The 23,342-nt window shown below is 40.3% G+C and overlaps 1 protein-coding gene and 1 long non-coding RNA gene across 9 annotated transcripts in view; one reads left to right on the forward strand and one right to left on the reverse strand.

Moving 5' to 3' along the window:
* The window catches only part of Camta (Calmodulin-binding transcription activator), a 55,508-nt gene extending 40,786 nt beyond the window's left edge, over positions 1–14,722 (forward strand). For 3 of the 8 annotated variants that reach the window (XM_064691935.1, XM_064691933.1, XM_064691939.1), the window contains 17 exons: positions 2,555–2,622; positions 2,758–2,893; positions 4,898–4,969; positions 5,052–5,196; positions 5,256–5,311; positions 5,845–6,087; positions 6,154–7,266; positions 7,344–8,408; positions 8,473–9,065; positions 9,871–9,984; positions 10,042–10,157; positions 10,272–10,388; positions 12,014–12,081; positions 12,143–12,912; positions 12,986–13,060; positions 13,459–13,575; positions 13,648–14,722. In XM_064691935.1, coding sequence (XP_064548005.1) covers positions 2,555–2,622; positions 2,758–2,893; positions 4,898–4,969; positions 5,052–5,196; positions 5,256–5,311; positions 5,845–6,087; positions 6,154–7,266; positions 7,344–8,408; positions 8,473–9,065; positions 9,871–9,984; positions 10,042–10,157; positions 10,272–10,388; positions 12,014–12,081; positions 12,143–12,912; positions 12,986–13,060; positions 13,459–13,575; positions 13,648–13,681 — 4,902 coding nt within the window. In that variant the 3' untranslated portion in view covers positions 13,682–14,722. Of the gene's footprint in view, positions 1–2,554; positions 2,623–2,757; positions 2,894–4,897; positions 4,970–5,051; positions 5,197–5,255; positions 5,312–5,844; positions 6,088–6,153; positions 7,267–7,343; positions 8,409–8,472; positions 9,066–9,870; positions 9,985–10,041; positions 10,158–10,271; positions 10,389–11,978; positions 12,082–12,142; positions 12,913–12,985; positions 13,061–13,156; positions 13,185–13,458; positions 13,576–13,647 lie in introns of those variants that run through there. The other 5 variants (XM_064691936.1, XM_064691940.1, XM_064691934.1 and 2 more) reach the window with 4 other exon arrangements.
* LOC135435055 (uncharacterized) overlaps positions 1–23,275 on the reverse strand; it is a 42,590-nt gene extending 19,315 nt beyond the window's left edge. Inside the window, exon 1 of the long non-coding RNA XR_010437328.1 lies at positions 23,182–23,275. This is a non-coding gene — a long non-coding RNA (uncharacterized LOC135435055). The remainder of the gene's footprint in view (positions 1–23,181) is intronic.
* Positions 23,276–23,342: the final 67 nt, after the last annotated feature.

The raw sequence follows: 23,342 nt of genomic DNA on the forward strand, positions 1-23,342 counted from the left end.
ACACAGTTTTAATTTGGCCGAGACTGGGCCTTCCCCAAAAAAAAAAAAAAAGCAGGGGCATAAAGCAGCTGGCGAAAATAAGTCCTGGCCATATAGTATGTCCCCTTTCACCCCCCTCAACCCCCCGCAGCGTTGTTAAAAATGTTGCAGCTTGAAAATCAAAAAACTTAAATTGATAATGAGACGCAGCCGTTGCGAATGCTTTGGCTAATAAGAAGCTGTAAACAGCTCGTTCTTGTTGTGTGTCGCACTCTAATTGTTTCGTGTGTGTGCTTGTGTGTGTGTGCGTGTGTGCGTGTGTTGCAAGTGCCGCACGCATAACTCAAAGCTGGGTAGGCGTGGCCGGGAGGGGCGTGTTTTGTAGCAAATACGCTGAGATGCGCATAAATATTTAATGCGCCATTCGCGCAGCTACTCGAACTACGTATGTGCCTAGAATTTATCATAAAAAGCAAGCGGAAGAAAAGAGCAAAAGAGTTGAATGTGGCAAGACCAGAGACCAGCTAGGGGCATGCATAAATAAGCAAAAGGCAAAGCCATAGGCAAAGTCAAAGGCAATTTGGGCCAAAATGCAAACGTTTGCCACTTGACAAACACGCGCCTCTGATTTCCAGCTCCTCACAGCCAGCAGCTCCCAATTCTAGAGGTCTACACTGGGAGAAAAGAGGCAGACAATATACAATTTCAAGGCCATTTCGTGATTAAATGTGCTTAAATTAAGAATATTTCTTCGAAAATTGAAAAGAAATCTTACAGAAAAGTAACAAAGAATTGGATTAAGTACAAAAAACTTAAAATAAGATCTGCGCACGTGAAATAAGCGTGAAAGCTGCCTGGTGGAAACTCAAATGAAGTCAATTGAAAATAAAAAAAAATTTACAAGCTTTAAATGACAAGAATTTGAGAACTTGAAATAAAAGAAAAATTGTAGAAAAAATGAACTAAAATGTTAAAAAAAGCAAAAGCTTTTGCTGGCTTGAAATAAGCTTAGAATTTGCTTAATTGAAGTGCAACATTTCTTAATTTAAGTTTCATATTTGAACACTTTGCTGGGTAAAAAGAAAGTTACTAACAAAGGAAGAAAGGTGCTCAGAAATATAAGGCATACGGTGCTTCAGCCCAAGGACTTCCGTCCTTGGATAATCTTCTCTCAAAATTCTTGTTGTTCCTCTTTTTTCGCGCAGTGTAGCTGCTGCCTCAGTGTGTGCATACAATTTTTATGACACTCGCAAATGCTGCGATTTCTGACATATGAAATTGTTGCTGCACATCGTCAATGAGGACTACGAGGACTGCGAGGACTATGAGGACTACGAGGACTGCGAGGACTACGAGGACTGCGGACTGTGGACGTCGCCAGCTGTGCGCGCGCGAGCTGCTTTGCCAGTTGTTGACGGCACAGATGAATGGTTCTTGGGTTTTTGAATGAGAATGAATGTGAGTGTTCCTTGAGTGTGTGTGCGAGTGTGTGAGTGTATTTGTGTGGCCACTTTACATTATTCATGCAACGTCAAGGCTGGCAAAACAAATTGATAACTTTATCGGCAAAACATGCTATGAAATGCCAAATGGGCAATCCAGCAGAGTTGCCACCGCGCTGCCAACAACCCTCCAATTCAGCTGCCACTTTTTTTCCATGTGTGTGTGTGTGTGTGATTTGCATTTGAATGTTTTACTGCAGCATCACATGCTTGCTCCCTCACACACACTCTCTCTCCCGCTCTGTTTCTTATTCACAGCTCTCTCTCTCTCACTTTCCACTTATATTCCACTCATATTCCACCGACAGCTTGTGAACTGCACGCATTTCAAGTATGCACACACTCGGACTCACACTCATTCTCCCCCTTGGCGGCCAGGTGTCAACCGGCGACACCTGTAAATTGTGGTCACACTTTGGGGCATCCTGCTTCCTGCTTCCTGCCGTCGCTGTTGCTGCTGCTGCTGCTGCGGTCAAATGAAATTTCTAAAATGTTTTCCTTTGTTTTATGCGCAGCAAACAAACAAAAAAAAAAAAGAAGCGAAGCACAAACTTTTGCCGGACCCCGTGCAGGAAATGCCGCGAGTGCCTTGGCCAGCAAATTTTTCCAGCAACTCGGAAATTGTTAGCACGTTCACTTAACTTGGTTAACATTCATTTGCCCAGCAATTGTTGTTGTTGTTCTTGTTGTTGTGCTTTAAAATTGGTAAACACACGTGACTTGCTGATTAGGCGAACTGAAGGACGCTCGCAGATTAAACAGTCGAGAAGAAGATAAATATTTGTGCTTAAAAAAATGCCGAAGCTTGAATACTCTTTCAGCTTATCTATTGGAAGATAATCTGTTGTTGTGCTCAATTTGAAACGGGCGCAAAAGGGGCTTCAAATAAGAATGATATTCGAAAACTAGTTTTTTTCGGAATTTGAACCGGCGATGTTCCACATGTTAGTTCGACGTCACGTACCTTTCCGCTGCCTCACAAATTGTGAGCGTATTTATAATCGTATTCAGACACACATATTTAATTGCTTGTTAACAAATATTTGCTCTTTTTTCTTCTAACATTCTTTCAGGAAATCGCAGCGATTCTTATCAGCTTTGATAAGCACAGCGAATGGCAATCAAAAGAAGTCAAAACAAGGTGAGTCACTAGCACTGTCTGGGCCCAGCACATTGTGGCCCACATTTACATAGAACGCAATAAACACAAATCTTCCACGACCCCCCACTCCCTCTTCCCCCTCCCCTACGTCTGCCCCTTCTGATTTAACCGCAGACCGAAGAGCGGCTCCCTGCTGCTCTACTCGCGCAAGAAGGTGCGCTACAGACGCGACGGCTACTGCTGGAAAAAGCGCAAGGATGGCAAAACGACCCGCGAGGATCACATGAAACTTAAAGTACAAGGCACTGAGGTGAGCTTCAAAACTTGCGGTCACATTTTGCAGAAATTTAAAACAAGGAATTAAAACTAAAATACAGAGCCTAACTAGAAATAGAATCATGAGCAAATAGGTATTCCACATGGAAATCTTTTCAGTTGTAGATGAAGAATTGAAGAAGAGAGCTTATGCTAAAAGTTAGACCTTATAAAACATCGGATATACCTGGATTAAGTTAAGTTGATATGAAGTCTACAGGGATAGGTTGGAGGATTTCGTTGGATGTTTTTCCAATGGAGGTCAAACCATAAGTAAAAAGTTATTTCTCAAGTTATGTCAGTTTGAAGTCTAGTGAAATGAGATGGAAGATTTCGATGAGAGTTTTTCCATTGAAAGTCAAACCATAAGCAAAAAGTTATTCCCCATAAGAAATTGGTTGTGTTCTGGCTAAGTTATGTTAGCTTGAAGTCTAGATTTAATAACTTAGAGGATTTCGATAGATGCTTTTCCAATAGAGGTCAAATCATGGGCAAAAAGTTATTCCTCACGTTATGTTAGCTTAAAGTCTAGTGGAAGTAGTTGAAAGATTTCGATGGAATGGAAGCTAAACCAAACCATAAACAAAAGGTTACTCCTCATAAAAACTCGATTGTGTATGTTAGCTTAAAGTCTAGATTAAATTATTTAGAGTATTTGGATGAGAGTTTTCCCTACAGAGATCGAACTATAGTCTAAATGTAATTCCTCAAGTTATGTAACTTTGAAGTCTAGTGGAATTAGTTGAAAGATATCAATGAGATTTTTCCCAATAGAGATCAAATCATAAGCAAAAGGTTACTCCTCATTAAGCTGAGTTAGCTTGAAGTCTAGTTGGAATTACTTGGCGGATTTCGGTGAGAGTTTTTTGTTGAAATTTTCGTTGACGCCTGCTGGGCAATTAGTCAATTAGTCGGCGCTTACAACTAGCTGGCTGGGTTGTTAATTTAAGAGGCCAGTTGAAGGCAGAAGATAAAAACAAATACACGGAAGTCGAAGCTTAACTTTAACTGCATTTTGTTGGGGGTTGCTAAGAACACAGTTGTTTTCTTTTTTCTTCCGTCTTTTGCATTGTGAGTTATGATTTTCCGCCGGAAATACGTTTCTTTTTTTCTTTCCTTATTTTTTTTCTGTTGTTCTGTTTCTTGTACTGGGCGTTTGTTTGTGTGCTAATGAAATAAGCTTTGCCTAGGGTTAAGCGTATTTATTGTATAATGTCTGACTGAAGTGTGTGTAAATGCCGCCTCAGCCCTTCATATTCCTGGCTGTGTGTGTGTATGTGTGTTGAAAAACAGTTGGCAATTTCACGCCAAAAATTCGTTTCTTTTGCCCATACATTTTTTTTGTTTGTTTTAATTTTTATTTTAATACCCCGCTTGCAGTTTGCGTTTCTTTTACGAGCAAAAGACAAGTAGCTGCCGCGAGATTTATGCACTTGGCAAACACACAGCAGGGGTTTTCCTGTCCGTCCGTCTGTCCGTCTGTCTGTCAGTCTGTTTGTCTCTCTCCTTACACGATAACTAATATTTATAAACGCTGAACACTTCAATGTTCGTAGGAAGACAACAAAAAAAAAAGAGTCAGCGGCATATCGCCCAAAGACGGCGGCCAACAAATTTATCAGCGCCAACAGCAAAAGAAATGCGCAGCAAAAAAAAAGAAAGTATACTAAAATAAGAAGAAGCAGCAGCAGCAGCAGCAGAAGTGGAAGATGTTCTTGTGCAAGTCACAAAGGGTTTGATTTTTGGCACTTGCCTTGTTTTTGTTACCCCCCATCCACTCTAGTATTTTTTTCTTAGCTGGCGCCCCCTAGCGTGGGCGTTTGGTAATTTAATTTGAGCTGCGTCTTTTTTATGTCTTCCAATTAAATCAATTCGCTGCGTGTAGCTGCCACAGCTATATATCTATATCTTTAGCTATATATTCTCATATATATATTAATATTTTTTATGTTCTTGTTTTTGTTTTCCTTACTAAACTCATTTCCCAATTGCTCCACAGTGCATCTATGGTTGTTATGTACACTCGGCCATATTGCCCACATTTCATCGCAGATGTTACTGGCTATTGCAGGTAGGTGCCTCACGAAGGGAGGGGGAGGGAGGGGGGGTGTACTTTTTTGACAGACTTGTTATATTGCCGTACCCACAAACAGAATCCGGACATTGTTTTGGTGCATTATCTGAATGTACCCTATCCGGATGATAATAAAATGGCCGTCATTGCGCCGAGCATCACGCTCTGGGGCGACAAGAAGGAGTGGACCAAGGAGGAGCTGGTTAGCCAGCTGAAGCCTATGCGTGAGTATAACACTTAATAGTTGTTGCTGCCTGTATAAAAGCACATCCATTATACGCAGTATCCACAGTTAATTCGGATGAGGATTCCGACTCGGGCAATGATATAGAAATTTCGGTGAGTATAACAGTTTTGTATAACAATTGGTAAATCAGTTCTCAATGCAGAAAGTATAACAGAAGCTATATATAACAGTTATTAGAACAATAAGCATATTACAGTGGGAAAAAGAGCTAGTATAACAGTCAAGAGACCATATATAATAACAAATAATATAGACTATAGTATCACAACTAGTGGAAAACTCAGTATACCAGTTTGTATGCCACTTCATATAAAATTTAAAATAAAACCAACCTTTCCCTAATATGACAGTTAACACACAGCTAGTCAGTGAGTATAACATTTATAATTGCATCTCATATGTCGACTTGTTGCAATATAACAGTTTGTAAAAACCCATAATAGCAGGTATCTGGGCAGTATAACAGTAAGTGTATCAATTAGAACAATATAACAGTTATAACAGCTATAAAATGTGTTCATATTGGGAAGTTTATAATCTAACAGTTACCATAATAGCTAGCATACCAGCTAGTTAAGTAGTATAACAGTTATAACAGTTAATCATATGCTGATTGCCCCCTTAGACGGCCGAGACAGTCGAGTCAATTGTATGCCAGCTGATGGAGAAGCAGCGTCTCTCGCGGCAGGCAGCGCTCGTCAAGCAGCTCGACTGCGGCTGCGGCGATGCTGCCTGTGCGGATGGGAAGACCTGCACGCATCCCGTTATGCGACGCACGGGCGGCATACTGAAATCCGTGTCGGAGAAGCGGCCCAATGATGCCTACAGCACGGCCAATGGCACGCCCAATGTTGTGGTGGCCAGCAAGGTGAGAGGAGATGGGAGAGATGGGAGCAGGGGGAAGAGGTCGGAGAATTAACGCATCTATTTGCAGCTATATTCGCGCTGGTCGGAGCGGCACAGGCAGCGTGAGGCGACGCTGCACTTGGACAATCCGCACGCGCAGTTCCACAATGCGACACAGCAGCTGCCGCAGGAGTCGGCGATCAAGTTTCAAATCATTCCCCAGCAGCAGCAACAGCAGGCCAATCACAGCGAGGCCAGCTATCAGCAGCAATATCGTGCTGCCAATCAGATGCTGGCCACAAGAAACAATCTGATAATACAGCAGCAGCAACAGCAACAACAACAGCAGCAGCAGCAGCAGCAGCAGCAGCAGCAGCAGCAACAGCAGCAGCAGCAGCAACAGCAACAACAACAGCAACAGCAATATCAACAGCAGCAGCAACACTTGAACTTGCAGCGCTTTGTGGCCAGTCACAATCAGGGCAATCAGAGTCATAATCAACACAGCAACAACAGCAACAACAACAGCTCAGCACATTTAAATCATCGCCTGCAAATTGCCAATACAACAATTACGGCAACAACAAGAGAGGCAGCCACAGCAGCAGCAGCAGCAACAGTCACTGCCTCAAATGTCATGGATACGGAACTAATTGAAAACCAAAGTCAGCAGTTGACCGCAAATAGCAACAAAATCAGCCACAACACAAATAACAGCAGCAATAAGCAATTAACAGCATCAGCAACAACAGCAGCAGCAGCTCACACAAACAACGAATTAAATGTCAACAACAACAGCAATAATTTTACATACAATCAGCAGCAGCAAGCGAATGCTGCCAGCAACACACAGCAGCAGCAGCAGCAACATTATTATAAATTGCAACAGACAGCCACCCCCAGCAACAGCAACAACGGCAGCAGCAACAACGGCAGCAGCCAACCCCCAGTTGAGGCCATGTGCATGTCACCTGAGCATCAGAGCAGCGGCGGCAGCAGCAACAATCAGCTCACAGCAACGTCTTCCGCTGGCAGCAACACTCCTTCCACGTCCAGCTCCAGTTCCTTACAGTCGATTATCGATGGCAATCAGCAGCAACAAATTACAACGACAACAACAGCAGCAACAACAACACCAACAGCAGCAGCAGCAGCAGCAACAATTTGTGATAATTTAATGAGCGCCAATGCGCACGCTGAGGTAAGTTTTGGGGTTTGGGCTTAGACCGCAAATCAACTGCATTTATGCTATTTATGTTGATTAAATTTAAATGACAGCTGGAGTTGGGCAGCAGCAGCGACCAGCAGCAGCAACAGCAGCAACAGCAGCAAGGCAGCAGCAATAACTACAACAGCAACAACAATCAGGCCACGGAAGCCCACATACTCAATGGTTGTGCCAATTACAGTGCTTCCAGTGACAACAGCAGCCAAATAAGCGCCAGCGACGAAAGCAGCAATCCAAATATCAACAGCAACAACAACAATCACAACCCTAACAACAGCAACAGTCGCAGCCCCAGCAGCAGCAACAGCAACGAGGATGAGCCGCAGCAGGCGGAGTCGATGAGCTTTTTCAATGAGACGCTCGATTTGTCGCACGAGGATATACAGCGCACACTCATCGCCAATATGCCCTACAGCAGCAGCAGCAACAGCAACAATGTGACACCAACAGCAACAGCAGCAACGACAGCAGCAACAGCTGCCAGCAGCAACAGCAACAATATTGAAACGCAGCAGCAACAACAACAAGAGGCGCACAGTTCACGCGAGGATGAGGATACGGCGGATGTGTTCGCCCATCTGGATGCCTTTGATATGCTGGTGGAGTTCCCCGAACTGGATCTGGATGACAAGCAGGCGCTGAATAACACGGCGCTCGAGCAGGTCCATAGCCAGGCCGGCGGCGTTAGCTCATATCAGGGCGTTGCCACGCCCACGCAGGCGACGCAGCGCAAGCTGCTTAACATTTGCGATTTCAGTCCGGAATGGTCGTACACGGAGGGCGGTGTCAAGGTGCTCGTTGCCGGACCCTGGACCAGCGATGGCGGCTGTTATACGGTCCTGTTCGATGCACAGCCCGTGCCCACGGTTCTGGTGCAGGAGGGCGTCCTCCGCTGCTATTGCCCCGCCCACGAGGCGGGTCTGGTCACCCTGCAGGTGGCCTGCGGCGGCTATTTGGTCTCGAATGCGGCCATGTTCGAGTATAAGCTGTCGCTGCTCGCGGATGCGCCCTTCGATGCGAGCAGCTCCAACGATTGCCTGTACAAGTTCACGCTACTGAATCGCCTCTCCACCATCGACGAGAAGCTGCAGCTCAAGCTGGAGAACGAGCTAACGGTAAGCCGAGGGACATCTTCTTCTTACAGGTCATCTCATATATGCCTCATCCCCTCCTCCGTAGATCGATCAGACCTCGCTCTTTCTGGAGCCCAACTTCGAGGAGAAGCTGGTGCTCTATTGCCACCGGCTGACGAAGCACGCCTGGAGCGCGCCCAGCACCGGGGCCAATTGGAGCGTGGGTCTGCGCGGCATGACCCTGCTGCATCTGGCCGCCGCCTTGGGCTATGCCAAGCTGGTGGGCGCCATGCTCAACTGGCGCGCCGAGAATCCACATATCATACTGGAGACGGAACTGGATGCGCTCAGCCAGGATGTGCATGGCTTTACGCCCCTGGCCTGGGCCTGTGTGCGTGGCCATTTGGAGTGCACACTGCTGCTCTACAAATGGAATCACAATGCTCTAAAGATTAAGACGCAGGCGCACCACACGCCACTCGATCTGGCCAGCCTTAAGGGCCACAAGCAGCTCATCCAGCAGCTGTGCCGTCTGGAGAAGGAGCGCTGCCGCAAGCCGCAGCTGCGCGGTGGTCTGGCCAATCTCTCCATGAATCTGGCCGTCGAGGCAACCACGGAGGAGTCCAGCTATAGCGTCTACGAGCTGGAACTGCAGCGCCGACACGATGGTGTCTTCCTGCGACCCGTAGCGCTGCACAGGTGAGTGTGCGGGACTGTATTAATTTGAATTTGGAATGCGGATACAAATTTGTTTAAATTTATCGATAGCTTGCCCAGAAAATCGATAAATATCGTTATATAGACTCTGTCGTTTACACATTTTTCGTACAATATGAAAGTTAAAGAAACCAATTTAAAACTTTATTCGCAGACTAAAATTTGATTTTCTTGTCGATAACATCCCACGGAAATTGATAAATATCGATGTCTACTTCTTGATTTTAAGTATAGAAGCTCGGCTCGAGACACGAAATTTATAATATCAGTTCAAATATACAATGCGCAGATCAAGATCTACACGCAGACCAAGATTTTATTTGGATTATCGATAACGTACCACGGAAATCGATAAATATCGATGTCTAGCTCCTGCTTTTAAGCATAGAAGCTCGAGACACGAAATTTATAATATCAGTTTAAATGTAAAATGCGCAGATCTATACGCTGACCAAAATTTGCCTTTATTTATCGATAACTCCCAACGGAAATCGATAAATATCGTTGTCAACATCTCACTTTACAGCATAGAAGCTCGAGACATGCAATTTATAAGATCAGTTCAAATTTATAAAGCGCAAATCAAGCATAATTCAATTCATTGATAACTTTCCCGAAATCGATAAATCGTGGACCGTAGATTATTACGTTTTGGATATCTTTCCAAGACTTTTTCATTTTTAGTGCTTAATTCGAAATCCATAAATCGTGGACCGTAGATTATTACGTTTTGGATATCTTTCCAAGCCTTTTTCATTTTTAGTGCTTAATTCACGTCTATTCACAGCAATCAAAGTCCGCCAAATAACAGCAGTCGCTACTCGAAGCGTTCCTCGATTGACAGCGGCATCAACATGGACATGCGCAGCAAACCCGGCAAGCCGCTCGCCAGGCTGCATGGGTGAGTTCCTCTAACTATCTAACTATAGTCTATATTTTGAACGTTGTTTATTTTTAGAAACTTTGAGCCGCACGACAGCTATGCGCTGGGCGTGGACTCGCCGCTGGACTCGCTGAGCGGCAACAATTGCTCCGGCTTGTTGTCGCCGCTGCGTAAAATGGATTTTGCACTGTGTAAGTGTTGGCCATGTGCTAATCCATGTGATTTTCTAGTCAATTTTACTGTGTGCGACTTTACTATATATATATGCTTAAAAACGAAAACTCTCGCTAAATTCTAAACACCAGGCGAGGTATCCACGGGCGAGTCGAGTCCCATTAACGAGAAAAGCATCGATTGCGATGAGAATTCGACGAGCGTGACCGACACAACCCTAAACAATGGGCTCAACGATGCTGTCGTAGGTCAGTGAGACCACCGCTAAAAGAACACCCTAATCAAAACTAGAATATTCAAAACAAACAACTATGCTAACCACTTAACGTAATCACGTAATATCGTAACGTATCGTAACGTAACGGGTTGTTGTGGGGGGCGGGGGAGGGGGAGGGGTCATCAAATCTAATGTGCATTTTGTGTATAGTTCGCTCGCTCGCTCTGTCTCTGTCTCTCTCTCTCTATCTATCTTTCTCTTTCTTGCTGTCTGTCTCTCAATGTTGTTGTTGATTGCTGTTGCTAATTGTTGTTGTTGCATATATACACACACACACACACATACATATACACACTCTCGCGTGGCCGTTATAACTAAATTAATCTATGTAAATGTTCATTTCTATTGATGTTAACTGCTAATGCTATGAATATGAATATGCATGTGAGTGTATTCATATTCACATTCATATGAATGTATGTAAATATGAGTGCCACATGCCCGCAACATACATACATATATGTGTATCTATATATTGTACTCGTATTTAACGTTCAGCATATGTATTTGTGTGATTAGAACTAACCTTAAATGTGCCTTAATATCGATGTATACACTAACATTAACACACACACTCACACACACACAGCCTAACCACATAACAAAGAACTGTAAATATATTCAAAATGTACTCATTCTGTAAATAAGTATTAAGTGTGTGTGTGTGTGTGTGTGTGTGTGTGTGTGGACACTCGACACTAACACACACGTATACACAAACACATAAACGAGGGCAGCTTGATGAAGTAACGAGATGCTCACAAAAACAAGATAATATGTATAAAATATAGAAATAATTATAAGGAGATAAAAATCGACAACTTAAAAAGCTTTTTAGACGTTGCTTTGAGATTCTTAAAATTATATTTCCGACAGATTATTCGAGCAGGAACCATATAATATCGTAGACTCATTTGATAAGCTTTTGCTTGTAGTTACAAAATTAAATTTTCGACTAATTTTTTTTATATGATATAGTAATTCGATTATGTTAAGATTTGCCTTATAAGTGTGGAACCTTGTAGAGCTAGTAATTGCCAAGTTTTAGTTTGATACCGTGAAAATAAGGTTTAAATTTTCGATTTTCGATCTATCCTTCCTATGCCAGCTATATGATTAGCTATATGGAATCCTATGCCAGCTAAATGAATGTACGATCCAATAAATTTCCCAGAAATAGAAAAACAGCCCTATGAAATGATAATAACCTTAACAGGGAAAAACTAGTTTGCATAGAAGCAGACGGATATAGCTATAAAGACTCGGCTGTTAATATTGATCGAGAACATATATGCTTTATAGGATTGTTAATATTCGCCTAATTAAAGATATATTCGATCCAGATATATGCCTTTATCAAAACGTCAAATAGAGACGCACAAATTAATATTTGGCATAGTAGCTTTTTGATAGCTCACTCGTTAACTTTTGGAGCTGCCCTCGCAACACATAACCGAAGTGCTTGTCGATGTATATTAAACAACTACTTAAACACAGAGCAGCATATACTGTAGACTCGTTCTTTGATCTGTAATGCTTTGTTGGCCAAATCAATCCATAGGTTAGCTCATTTCATTTTGCGTGGCCTACTTTCAGGGGATTCGGATGCAAAGGTTCTGACGCTGGCGGAACACATTATCGCCGCCATGCCGGAGCGCATCAAGGTGGGTTGGCTTTGATTTTCAATATATATCGAAAGATTATATTAGTTGGTTCCTTCTCCAGAACGAAGCGGATGAGATGATGGTGCTGGGCAGTCCGCTGACGGAGCCGCTCACCTCGGAGTCCTCGGCTCTGACAGATAGCTTCATGGATCCGCTGCTCGACTCGCTGCCCAACACGCATTTCGACAGCGATTTCAGTTTCGATTTTCAGGATCACAGCTATCGCTATCACGATGTGAGCACGCCCTGCTCCAGCCTGAGCCCGGCCAGCTCGGGGCCATTGCAATCGCCGGCCAGCTACTCCATACTGGGCACCGATCCCTCGGTCAGCTCACCAAGTCCGCCGCCGTCGACCAAACAGCTAACGGAGTTCCTGCACGCCTCGAGCATATCCCAGTATCCGTTCGAGGCGGACTTCTCCAAGCTAACGCTGACGGACACCGAGCAGCGGGAACTGTACGAGGCGGCCAAGTGCATACAGAAGGCGTATCGCTCGTACAAGGGCCGCCAGAAGCTGGAGGAGCAGAACAAGGAGCGCACGGCCGCAATCGTAATACAGAACTATTATCGCCGCTACAAGCAATACGCCTACTACAGGCAGATGACCAACGCGGCGCTGGTCATCCAGCACGGCTATCGCTCGTATCGGCGGAACAAGCGCTTCAAGAAGTCGCAGCTGGGCGGCACGGGCAGCGAACACGGCAGCGTGAGCAGCAACTCGCAGTGCCTGTCCAGCTTCTATGATCACTTCAAGCAGGATCAGCAGCAGCAGCACGAGCTCGGCTCACAGCCCAGCACGCCCAAGGAGACGAGTCCGTCGGGTCCCTTGAAGTGAGTGCGGCCAGAGAATAACTCTTATTATTGATAGATATATTAATCGCTCTTTTTCTCTCTCAACAATTAGACGTACTTATTCCCAGTCAACACAAAACCAGGCTGCCAGAAAAATACAACAGTTCATGAGACAATCACGCATCAAGTAAGCATTACAACCCCAATATTTAGTTAAGATTAAGATTATATAGTCCCAAGTCATGTTGAGATCTAAAAATTGTACACAAATTTTGCACGCTAGCATTTGGGATGGCAACTTGACGACTTTGGTAAGATGACAATGGAAGGGTAGCAAAAAGTTATCGATTATTTAGTTAACGCAATCGATAAAAACCGTTCGATCGATTATAGCCGAAAATCGATTGTTTGAACTTATTAATTATAAATATAATCGATTCGATATCGAGAGGGCAACAAGTATCGATTACTTTTCTTCCACTTATGTTCTCCTGCTAGCCAATTATCTTTTAGTTTTATTTTATAGTTTAAGTAAATTCTTATCTTAAACCAAATACTTATCACTGTGCTACCTTTTCGATATAGACTACAGAGAGAGCGAGCCGAAAAAGAGAAGCTGGTGCACCAACGCAGGGCGGAATACCTTCAAAACTTGCAGTATCAAGGGCAGCAGGAAATGTCGGTATGCCATAGTGAAAACAGGTGAGTTTCAGATATATCTATATATATATATTTTCAAGTAAATTTATATATGTATATTTTCTATACCTGCAGCAACAATCTGCAGCACATGCAACCCAATCAATGAGCGCAGCTTGCAACTGAGTGAATTTTAAGCTTAGCAGAAGGGAGAAGCGAGCGAGCGAGAAGCGATATATAAAACTATGTTCAATAAGAATTTATTAATAGCTTTAACAACTGAGTGAAACTTTCTACTTTCATAATTGTTTATTAAGACACGCAGCACCTCTTGTAGTGGAACTTTCGTTTCTTACTTTATATGATATACGATATATATACATATATATCTATATAAATTGTAGTAGCAAGATCTGCACTTTTATTCATTTGCATAACGAATTTTAACAAATGTACGGTACTTTAATATATATATATAATTGTACTAAACGATTAATTTTGAAACTTTGTAAACGTAGCATATGTTAGGTTTAGAATTTTATATATACAAACATATATACTATATAATGAAAATTCTTCACAAGAGAGAGAGCTCTACTTTTCCATTTGTCAACTCAAAAGAACTTATTAACGAAGCCTTCGAAAACTTTTTAACTCCAAGTGTAGCAAAGAAAATTAAGTCTATGATAAATACTTAAACCTAAACCAATACAAATATAAATATAAATATATATGCCTATATAAAAGTAGATACATTTGTATATATATAATTAGCTCTAATTGAAAACTTCAAAACTAGTCTATTTTATTGTATTTTGAATTCAGCTCTGCGTACTAAGCTTGTTTCTAAAACAGCGTGTAAAATCTAAAGCATTATTTCTCGATTTTAATATATATATAGAGTTATATAGTATTATATTAACTGTGCTTTTACTTTAAAGCTCAGCTCGAAAGTCCAATGTTGTTGTTGATTTCTAAAATCAAAGAGCTAGCTAGCAGCAGCGAAAACAAAATATCATGTTGAAAACATTGCTAGTTGATCTTTTCCTTTGTTTTCTTTGATCATTTTCCACTAAGAACTCGATGCTAATTTGTTTAATGCAAGTACTTAAAGCCAAGTCTGGAACTTTGTGTGACTTTGTAGTCTAGCAATTAAATAAAGCAATATGCATGCAAAACCACAAAAAAAAAAAAAAAGAATTAACAACAATCGATAAATCGATATATTTAACTAATGTTCAATCTTTCAAACGGCCCCCAACAAAATATATACGAAAAATGTAATAGTTAAGATTAAGCGACAGCTAAACGAAAACGAAAAGGAAAACTTTCGATTTTCAAACTAAATGTAACAATACAAGAATTTTTGTAAATTATTTTTGTCCGTCCACATTGTTAGCTTTCATAAAACAAATAAATATATATATATATATATATATATATATATATACATATAATATATATAATTATACAATATGATGAACTGCAACTGGCATAGAAAATGTATATAGATACGTTTCTAAAGGAAGATACTTTGTTCAAACACGAATCCTTCGCATACAAGTACATACAATTTATATAGACATACCTCTCCAGCACGCCTCAGACATAGGAAATTGGAATAAATCTTGTCATTATACATAAGAATTGTGACACACACACACACCAACACACACACAGTAAATTCCTTGCTATCGTTGGGCAAGTGCAAAAGAACTTATTGCATTTGGGCTGTGAGTTAATCTATATACTATACTAGAAGATATTCCCCGGCGTTGCTCGCATGAATTTTGAACAATCCCTAGGCGCAGTTTGTTGAGGGCTTAAACGGAGAAGCCAATTTTAGATCGATTATAAATTGTTAACTAACTATTTAACTAGATGTCAAAAATTCATTTGCACACCTACTCTTAACTCTTCAATTGCATTTCTTTGAATATATATATATACATAACTGAACTACTTATGTACTTAAACGAAAAACTAATCTGAATTGAAGACTAAAAAGATTTTCTCTACTTAATGACTTATAAAGAATTGCAATCAATTTTAGAGCTAAACGTAAAAAATGAAAATAAAGCTTTGTAAAGCTCCTTTGTTACATGTTATGTCGTGGAAATGTAAAAGCATGTGCAATATTTGCACATATATATACTTAATGCTATTAATACTACTACTACTACACACTCACACACACACACACACACTCTACACTATACAGTCTTTGGCAAGCACACAACAAGTGGGCGGGGCTAACTAGTCACCAAAACCTAAATGTGTGTTTGAGCTCTAGTTAAAATGAAAACCAGAAAAAGCGCCACAAGGCAAAGAAAAACTTAAAGTACCTTAAGCCAATTGGCACTAAAACTAAAATCTAATAAACAATTTAATTTTAATTATAAACGAAAAAAAGAAAACCATAAAAAAAAAACTATAAAACTATCGTAAAATACATAGAAATGTTTGTAAGTACATGCTAAAAATATATATTCGAACTAAAACTTCAATGAGATATATTATAGTTATATTAATGCCCTAATTCTAGTTTCTTAGTATCCACACACATTTTCCAACACTGTTTTAAGATATATGTATGACTATAAACTCTTAACTCTAAACTAAACAAACACACAACACCAATTGTTGATATTCAATAAATTTTATACTTGCAATTTATTCTAGCTTTAACAAATTGCTATTCACATATCTGTTGAATTAATTGGAGAACTTCCCCAGTTTTATAGTTAGACTATATGTCCTAAGAACTTTCAAAGTGCTACGAAAACGTGTTGTAACTACTAAAAGTCCCAGTTCTAAGATGAAGATAAAAACAAAAAAAAATAAAAAAACAAAACACAATGAACTATTTAATTGAAAACACCAACTAAATTACGTTGCTTAATTGTATTGAATTTCGCACCAGACTTTGTAGAATCAAATGCAAATTTATCGAAAATTTAAGAAGCTAAAACTGTTAACTCAACTTTTATGTCACACACATACACACACACATATATATTTATATATATATACATTTAACATTTTTTAATTAATATATATATACCTAACTACCTTATTATGGAATATTCAACATGAACTATATATTTATATATATATATATATATGTGTGTGTGTATATATACATGCATATATAACTAAATTTAAAATTATACAAGCATAATTAAACGTGAATTAAAAGAAACGTCATATATATATATATATTTATATATATGAACGCTATATGCATATGTACTATATGCTAATATATTGTAAAACGACTTTCCAGTTTATGTAAAATTGTAATTTAATTCAATAAAGTTTAATTCAACACTTTAGTTGAACTGAATGGCTTTGCTGATGAATTTATTGAACGAGCTATGATCAAAATAACAGGATCATTAACATTAATCTACTTCAATGGGGTGGAAAACTCCTACCTATGTCTAGGATATTTGACGGTACCATTTACACATGAATTTGGACCAAAAATAATGTTGCCAGATTTGGATGCGAAATTGATTTAGAGGCCAAATTTCGACCTATGTCTACAAAGGGGTTTTAAGGGTACCACTTTCACATGAATTTGGACTAGAAATAATGTTGCCAGATTTAAATGTCAAATTCATCTAGAGGCCAAACCATTAGGAAAAAGCCAAAGCACGTGAAAATTGGATGAGATTTGGCCGAGTTATGCGGGTGGGAAATTTCGACCTATGTCTACAAAGGGGTTTTAAGGGTACCACTTTCACATGAATTTTGACCAAAAATAATGTTGCCAGATTTAGATGCCAAATTGATTTAGAGGCCAGACCATTAACAAAAAGCCAAACCTCGTGAAAATCGGATAAAATTTGACCGAGTTATGTGGGTGGGAAATTTCGACCTATGTCTATTAAGGGTTTGTGAGGGTACCATTTGCACATGATTTGGGACCAAAAATAATGTTGCCAGATTTAGATGCCAAATTGATTTAGAGGCCAAACCATTAACAAAAAGCCAAGCCTTGTGAAATTCGGATGAGATTTGACCGAGTTATGGGGGTGGGAAATTTCGACCTATGTCTACAAAGGGGTTTTAAGGGTACCACTTTCCCATGAATTTGGACCAAAAATAATGTTGCCAGATTTAGATGCCAAATTGATTAAGAGGTTAAACCATTAACAAAAAGCCAAACCTCGTGAAAATCGGATGAGATTTGACCGAGTTATGTGGGTGGGAAATTTCTACCTATGTCTATTAAGGGTTTGTGAGGGTACCATTTGCACATGAATTTGGACCAAAAACAATGTTGCCAGATTTAGATGCGAAATTGATTTAGAGGCCAAACCATTAACAAAAAGCCAAACCTCGTGAAAATCGGATGCGCTTTGACCGAGTTATGTGGGTGGGAAATTTCGACCTATGTCTATATAGGATAATAGCAAACAGTTTTATACCTAGAGACTGCTCGCAGATGCATTCAAAGAAAACCAGTATACCCTTTTCATGCACTTTCAAGGGCACACACATATAAAAAATAACCCCTTAACAAACTTATCAACGTCATATGTATTCTGTGGCATCCTGTCACACCTACCATTAAGAGCTGACCCCAGATATGCCCTTTATACCCTTTTATTTGCCTGAGAACTTAATAAACCAATTAGTGATCAATTTGTCTGGCGCCAGCGATTAAGCTGTGACCTTTCGCCCGGACCTTGGCTCACTCCTAATGTAGCCCTATCTCTGGGAGAAAGTCAGCGTCTAAACACATGCAACGTGCAACGTGCAACATGCGGCGATAAGAGCGAGGTTTTTTACCTGACTCCGCACAGCTCGCTGCAGCTGTTAGTGTTTCCCTTTTACCTTTCCCTTCAATTAACACTCGAGCGTGGCTGTTGCAGGAGTTTTGTATCTGTCGGATGCGTTGTTGCCTAATTACACAGACAATGCCAAATGCCAAATGCATTTGCGAGGCCTTGTTAATAAATGCGCGACCTGTGCGAGTTGTAATTGGATGCTGTTGTTGTTATTGATGGAACTACTCACGCCCAAAGCCTTCCTGTCTGCTTGGCCAGCTCAATTTACACCTGTTGGTGGGCAATCGCAGTTTAGCCCAATTTTCCCAATGGAAACAACATATCAAATGTTCTCTCGGTCCCTCTCGCTCTCTCTTGCTGTCTATGACAAATGCGATTTGTTGCAGTCATTCTGCATTAGAGATGGGCGCGTGAGTCCTTGAGCACGAAACGAACGGAACTTATTATATAATATTACTAAAAGCGGATCTCTAGCTTCAACAGCTGCGAAAACTTGAAGACTCTGGCTTTAAAATTGTGGAACTCTAGATGTACGCGATTTATCTAACCCTCTCTGTTGGATACCCTAGTCTTATCTGGTATTATTATTATACTAGAAATTCCTTGAAATAGTTTTTTTTATCACAGAATACGAAAATTCTTTGCCAAGATTTATATATATATATTATTTCACTTTTTATCGGAATCTTTTTCGTGCTTTCCCACCACGGACACTTTCCACGTAAGTTACGTAACGCTAGTTCGTGTTACGTCACGCGAGCCGCTCTGCTGCTAAGATGATGTGATTTGTTATCGTTACGTGGCCAATCCGGCCAATGGGCCGTCATTGTGCCGCAGATTGGATCGCTCCAGTGGCTGGTTGCCTGACAACGGAAGCGCCGTGGGGAAATGTGAAACCAAGCGTTGCTCTTGCCATTCCCGTTCCCCCTCCCCTCCCCGTTCCCCTTTCCCTTCGCGACAACAATAATACCAAGAACAATAATAATATAAATAAAGTAAAGAGAGATTTTATTACGCCCACAATTTGTTTTGTTTGGGGCTGCTTTGAACGAAATTTGTTTATTAGCTGGAAAATTTTGAGTTATTATTTTATTGTTTCACGCTTCTGATTTTAATGTGTCTGACAGTCGAGTTGCAGCACTTTTTATTGCATTTGGCCTGCCTTGAATGTACATTAATTAAATGGTTCCACAAGCTGATTCTATATAGTTTTTAATTGGATATGCGGATTAGATGACGTTTGCCCCAAATCAAAAGACTTAAGCTGAGAACTTGCAGGCACTATTCAATTAATTTATTTTTGATTTATATCTAATTAGCAATAATCTAAAGATAACAACCATAAACTAAACACATTCAATCAACGATCTCACATATAACAACTGCGCGACTAAAATACCCCATCATCTGGCAGTTAAAACAGTTGTTAGCGTCTATTTTTTTCTATTTTTCAAGCTAAAATGTTAGCTAGCAATCAAGAGGCGTTTGTCTGTCATAAAGACGCCTTTGCAGCTATTTGCCATAGAACAATTATCTGTAACTTAACAATCTTAGCACATAATAAAAGCTGTCGTAAAGAACAGCAATAGAATCTGAGGTATGTGGGTCATTCTCTGATCAATAGATCGATTTTCATTAGATGTCTGATCCTACACGTCCATAAACAGCTCAACTGACAAACTTATATATACCCTGTTGTAACGAGCCTTCCGTTAATGTTGTCATTGTTATTCCAGCATATCTTGGTGTTTAGTTTCAGCTTTGTAGCTCGTAAGGTCTGAGCTATGTGTTGTTTATCAATCAAACAGTCAGTCAATCAGTCAATCATTCGGGATAAATGGTTTTATACAGACAGATATCTATGAAACCAGTTCTTAAGATTGTTATTCCAGCATATTTTGGTGTTAATTTTCAGTTTTGCAGATTGTAAGATCTGAGCTATGTGTTGTTCAGCAATCAATCAGTCAGTCAGTCAATCATTCAGAATATATAGTTTTATACAGAAAGATATCTATGAAACAAGTTCTTGTGATTTCAGAAGGAGCTCTTATTAATTGTTATATATCACACCTCATCTTCATATCTTCATATTCAATCAGTCAGTCAGTCAATCATTCAGAATATATAGTTTTATACAGAAAGATATCTATGAAAAATGTTCTTCTGATTCCAGAAGAAGCCCTTATTAATTGTTATACATTACACCTCATCTTCATATGGCATAAAGCCTGAGCTGTTCAATATTCTATATACCCTTTATAGATACCCTATATAGATACCCTAAATAGATACCCTATATATATATACCCTTTATAGATACACCATATATGTACCCTATATATTTCCTTTTAAACTTCAGCTTACATTCTCACAACCTTAGCACGTTTCTTGGCAGGCAGTGTATAATAAAATGCCGCAGCTGTGCACGACAATGAGCTGTTAATCTTGCTAACACTCAAAGAATGACAACAATTGGCCATTTGATTGAGGGAGAGGAGGAAGAGCTTGAAAGCCTGGCCCAAAGCGAATAACTACTATTGTCGGCTGGCTCATCTTTCTACGAACCAAATTACAGTTAATGCCAGCGATGATGAGTCACGTTTGCAAACTGCAAATAAATAAGAAAACAAGCTAGACTGATCTAATTGGGAATGAACGACTAACAGATACCCTGTAACCAGCGAGGAGCTAGCTTGAGAAACAAATTAGTTGCCTTTTCTATATAGTTATTGTTGATTTGAAATAAACTTAAGCTATGTTTATCTCCAGATCTTTTAGTTATTGAAATCGTCCCATAATATATATACTTTGTGGAATCGGAAATGTCCTCTTCTGCCTTCTTCTGTTGCATACCTTTCAACCTAACCATGATACCCTTTCTGCCCATTTTCAATGGTTTCAGGGTATAACGAAAAAAACGTACTAACAATCGAAACTAAGTATAGCACTCGCTGCCAGAGACAATGGGCCATGACAAACACCTGTGTGTTGTTGTTGTTGTTATTCTTCTCGTTGTTGTTGTTGTTGTTGTTGTAGCTATTGTTGCTGCTGCTGCGATTTGCTGATTTGCTGAGTTATGAACTGTGTTATTGCCTGTCAACGCTTGAACAAAATTGTGTAAATTAACGTAATTGCATTTAATAAGGCAAGCGACCGACTGTTACTTAAAATGTCATCAATTCATGCTACAGCCTAAGATATATATATGTATATACTAGATGTATGCAGCTTGTGCAGCTTGAAAGCCAAGTTCAGAACATGTTAACAAACACTTGGCCACATTTGCATAAATGGTAAATCAATTAAAGCGACACGTATATCCAAGAAATGCATTAGACTTGGCCCGCAGGAGACAGCGCAGTTGCCGCTGCCCCATGTGTCTTCGACTCGCCAGACGGCATTAATTGACCCCCGCCCCTCTTCCCTCGCCCCCTTTTAGACCCAACCCCCCCCTATATAAATGTCAAGCTGTTTTGCGGCTACTGTGGCAGAAGCGCGTAGCTCGCCAGTTGAAACAAATTTCACAACTGGCCAACGGGCAGTAAATAAGCGACAATAAATCACTTTGAACAAATGCTGCAAAAATAAACATGAAAATCAAAAACAAAAATAACAGAAGAGTGCTCTAGTCGGGCGTGCACGACTAGCGGATACCCTCAGCCCAGCGACAAGCTGCTGTTGCAGGCATTCTAGCCTCCTTCTATACAAACAAACACACGCTGGCAAAGTCCATAGTATAGTATATCTACCTATATATAGTATATAGGCTCAGTCTATGCGGTCTGTGCTTCTTCTTTTCTTAGCCCCACAATATGGAAAAGCATTCTCAATTAACTCGGGTTTTTACAGTACAATCCTTACATAATTTACAGGGCTTAAATATGGCATACGAAATAGTTTGCATACCAAAGAGCAAGGCTTTATCCATCTTTATCTTTATCTATATAGTATAGATTGATGTATCTAGCTCTAATTCATACTGGAATTGTATTGTAGATTAAATATATATTCCAAATGTCAAGTCTAGACCAACTGCTGATCAACAATATATACACAACATGCGCTGGGAATTATCTCCTGCCTCCTGCCTGTTGCATACATTTGCCCACAAACAATATACCCTATTTTTATACATTTTCAATGTACTCAGGGCATAAAAAACAATTTGTAAAATAGTAAGCTGCTAACTGCAATAATCGCTGTTGTTGTTGCAAATTTAAACAAGTTGTAAATTTGTGAGAAAATAAAAAAATAACTGACGGCGAACAAAAAAAATGGCATGAAAAACACTTGTAAATAAACATTGATGAACATGATGGGTGTGCGTGTGTGCGAGTGTGTGTGTGCGAGTGTGTGTGTGAAGTGCGCTGACAAATCACCTGTTGGCCATTTGATAAATGCTTGAGTTTGGCCCGTCGCCCCCGCCGGCTCCGCGGCACCCCGGCCCAAGAGTTTTGGCCAACGAATTCTTGACTTTAACTTGGGGCCGTTAACACGACTTTTTGCCGCATCGATAAATAATTGATTTGATTGCCGTCACAATTTGAGAGAAGCGAGTGAGAAGCTTTCCCAAGCCATTATCAAGCCGCAATAATGGGCTTTAATGGCCCGAATGACGGCTCAGACGCCAGACATGGACTCAATTCGTTTGTTGCACTCACGTGCAAGGATCTGTTGCCGATCTGGCCAACGACGCAGCTTGCAACATGTTGCAGCCAACCTTTGTGCAAACAGCGAACCCAAACGAGGGTGGGACGAACAGTTACGCGTGAGATATTCAAAAAATTCACTAGTATATAAATCGATATAAAACTTATGAAACTAACAAAATATTCAATTATAAATTAATATAAACATAATCTGTACTTACATGAGTTTAAGTCCATATTAATTAGATGTCCCTACATTTTGAAGAACGATCTGAAATATTGAAAGTTCCGATTAGAATATCTTAGAAAATAAAATAATATAACCAAAGCCAACTGTGTTGTAATAAAAATGTATGCTATTCTTGATTCAATACAAAAAACG

This window comes from Drosophila montana, unplaced genomic scaffold (genome assembly GCF_035044405.1).
Source record: "Drosophila montana isolate Dmon_TW-CO22-7 unplaced genomic scaffold, ASM3504440v1 contig_3469_1, whole genome shotgun sequence".
Lineage (NCBI taxonomy): Eukaryota > Metazoa > Arthropoda > Insecta > Diptera > Drosophilidae > Drosophila > Drosophila montana.